The 2,482-nt window shown below is 55.7% G+C and overlaps 1 protein-coding gene across 1 annotated transcript in view; it reads right to left on the bottom strand.

Moving 5' to 3' along the window:
- SLC16A1 (solute carrier family 16 (monocarboxylate transporter), member 1) overlaps nucleotides 1-2,482 on the bottom strand; it is a 5,266-nt gene that overhangs the window by 1,768 nt on the left and 1,016 nt on the right. The window contains exon 2 of the mRNA XM_009865930.1: nucleotides 187-330. Coding sequence (XP_009864232.1) covers nucleotides 187-330 — 144 coding nt within the window. The remainder of the gene's footprint in view (nucleotides 1-186; nucleotides 331-2,482) is intronic.

The raw sequence follows: 2,482 nt of genomic DNA, 5'->3' as shown, positions 1-2,482 counted from the left end.
CTGCCAGCACCAAACGCTGGTTCTGTGTCACCAGGGCCATCTCGTATTAGAATATGTGACAGGAATCGGGATTTAACGCAACCATAGACATTCCCTCGTAATTACCAGGTTTGAGGCGCTCCTCTTGCTGCCTCAGGAGAGGCTTCACCTCCACCACAGCCCGGTGAGGGCAGGGCTGTCACTTACCTCCCACCACCCCAACACAGAAGTAGAGCTCCTCCACCGTGTTGCAGAAAGAGGCTGCGATCAGCCCGCACCCGGAGAGGCAGCCGCCAGCGATCATGATGGGCCGGCTGCCGTACTTGTTCACCAGGATGCTGCTGATGGGACCTGGGGAGGTGAAGCAGAGACGCCCAGAGATGAGTTATTGTTGCACAAGGGGCAGGATGGATGCAGGCGAGCACGCTGGAGGTTTATCGCACAGCTCGAACACTTTCACACAGTGACACTTCACCCAGCGACAGAATTAGGGTAAGGGGAAAGGACGGGAGGTTCAGAGGCAGCTGGAGATAAGAGACTGACATTTGGTTGGAGCACAGGCAGCTAAGACCTCTCCAAGCAAGCTGCCTTCCATGGGCTGAACCAGGAGCTGCCCAGGCACCAGTCGCCCCAGGGACAGGACTTTGGGACAGGGACCAACACAGCGCCCAGCTCTGGGGGCTTTGCCCAGCCCGTGGCCACCCGCTCAGCACTGCCCACTTCCAGAGGGAGGTTTCTGATCAAGACAAAGCTGTGGAGAAACAGCCTCAATGGCACAGGTGAAGCTCCCTGAGGGCTCAGGGAGGAGCTCAGGAGAAGGGGTGCTTCTGTTTTCACGGCTACCCCTAAGGCAGGAAGAGCCCAATTGCTCTGCGACCTGCTTTTAAGTGCTTGTTATCTGGAGCTTCAATCCAAAGCAAACAGTGATTAGATACTGTGAAGCATGCTCTACAGACACTAAAATGTACTTAAAAACTGAATGAACACCCATTGAATATTAACAGACCTAGTTTTGCCATTAACAGATAAGCAAGGTTGTCAACATGTTATTCCTGGTTCCTCAGACTCTACTTGACCTTTTTTGCCCAGTTTAAACAAAGGCTGGAGAAGGTTACAGAAGCCACGAGGACTGCCTCCAGCTCTGCCTCCATCCAGCCCCACAGCATCCCACTCTCCACAGACGGCACAGCACCCACCTGCCAGCAGCCCCAACCCGGTGCCACCGACCGTGGAGAAGGGGCCACGTCCCTGGCCCAGTGCCAGGCAGCAGCAGGTCCCAGGGGCTGTCACATCACCTCACGCCCCACACGCACTTCCCTGCAGAGCGCTCAGCCCTTTGCAAAATCTTTACCTTCAACTCAGAAACGTGATGCTCCTGGACAGAGTCGAAAGGCAGCCATGGCCTTTCTCCTGGGAAATCCAGCCCGGAGCAGCAGCTCCAAGGGCAGCCAGCAGGAAGCACTTGTACCCTGGTGGCAATTCCAACACTCCTCATCCTCTTTTTTTTTTTTTTTTTAGTTAAAAGAAAGAAAATAATTCACACCCACTCTTATCTTCCATATTCGCATGAAGCATTTCTGAACAAATGTTAGCTGACAGATTTTGATTAGTCATGACATGAAAAAAGCGTAAGTAATGGAACAAGAGTCTTCCCTAATCCTAATGCAGAACTGAAAAGGGGGCATTTGAGATCATTACCCTGACGCTGACTGCACAGAGCGGCTGTGTGGGGCGCAGGACGTGCTGCTCCACCAGCATCAGCCCTTCCCAGGACAGAAGCTACCCAGCTCTGCAAGATACCATCGGCCCAGGACGTTCTGCCAGAGCTTTGCCTCCAAGCAAGAGCACAGTTCCCACGGGAAGGTGCCCCAGGGACAGGGACAGCAGGATGCACACTGTGACTGCCCCAGCCTAAGCCAGACCCTGCAAAGGCTCCGGGCACGTCTGAGGTATCTTCAGCAGCATTCCCGCCACCAGCGTCTGGGCCAGTGGTTCAAGGCCAAGTAGCTGCTGGGACTTAAGGGCAAGAGCTCAGGGGGAGCAGGAGAGACTGTGCCAGTGCGGAGGGAGGGGGACAGCGGGGCGACCCCAGGGCTGGGGAGGGAGCTCTCAGCCCAGCTGCCGGGCAGCTCCAGGCAGCGCCACTCCCCCGCGGCGCCCCAGGGACCCGCTCTGCACTATTAGGAGAGGCGGAATGGCCCAGATTGAGTCTCATTAAGGCAGTTACACAGTTTACAAGCTTGTTATAACATCGGAGCAGGGAAATGTGCTGGTCGCTTCGCTAGCTGAGCGAGGACAAAGCAGAGCCTGTTCCCCCAAAGGAAAAGCCTCGTGCTCGGCCGGGCGCTGACGTCAGCTCCTTTCGATGCACAAATGCACCGAGGCCGGGGGCTCTTCGCCAGCTGGGGATGGCAGCGGTACAAGCTCCGATTTGCCTCTGAAGTGGACACAACAGCAGGCTCCCAATAAGAGTTTCTTTTAGACAAGCAAGACACCCGTCGGA

Source organism: Apaloderma vittatum, unplaced genomic scaffold (genome assembly GCF_000703405.1).
Source record: "Apaloderma vittatum isolate BGI_N311 unplaced genomic scaffold, ASM70340v1 scaffold25993, whole genome shotgun sequence".
Taxonomy (NCBI): Eukaryota; Metazoa; Chordata; class Aves; order Trogoniformes; family Trogonidae; genus Apaloderma; species Apaloderma vittatum.
This window is presented reverse-complemented; position numbering and strand designations above follow the sequence as displayed.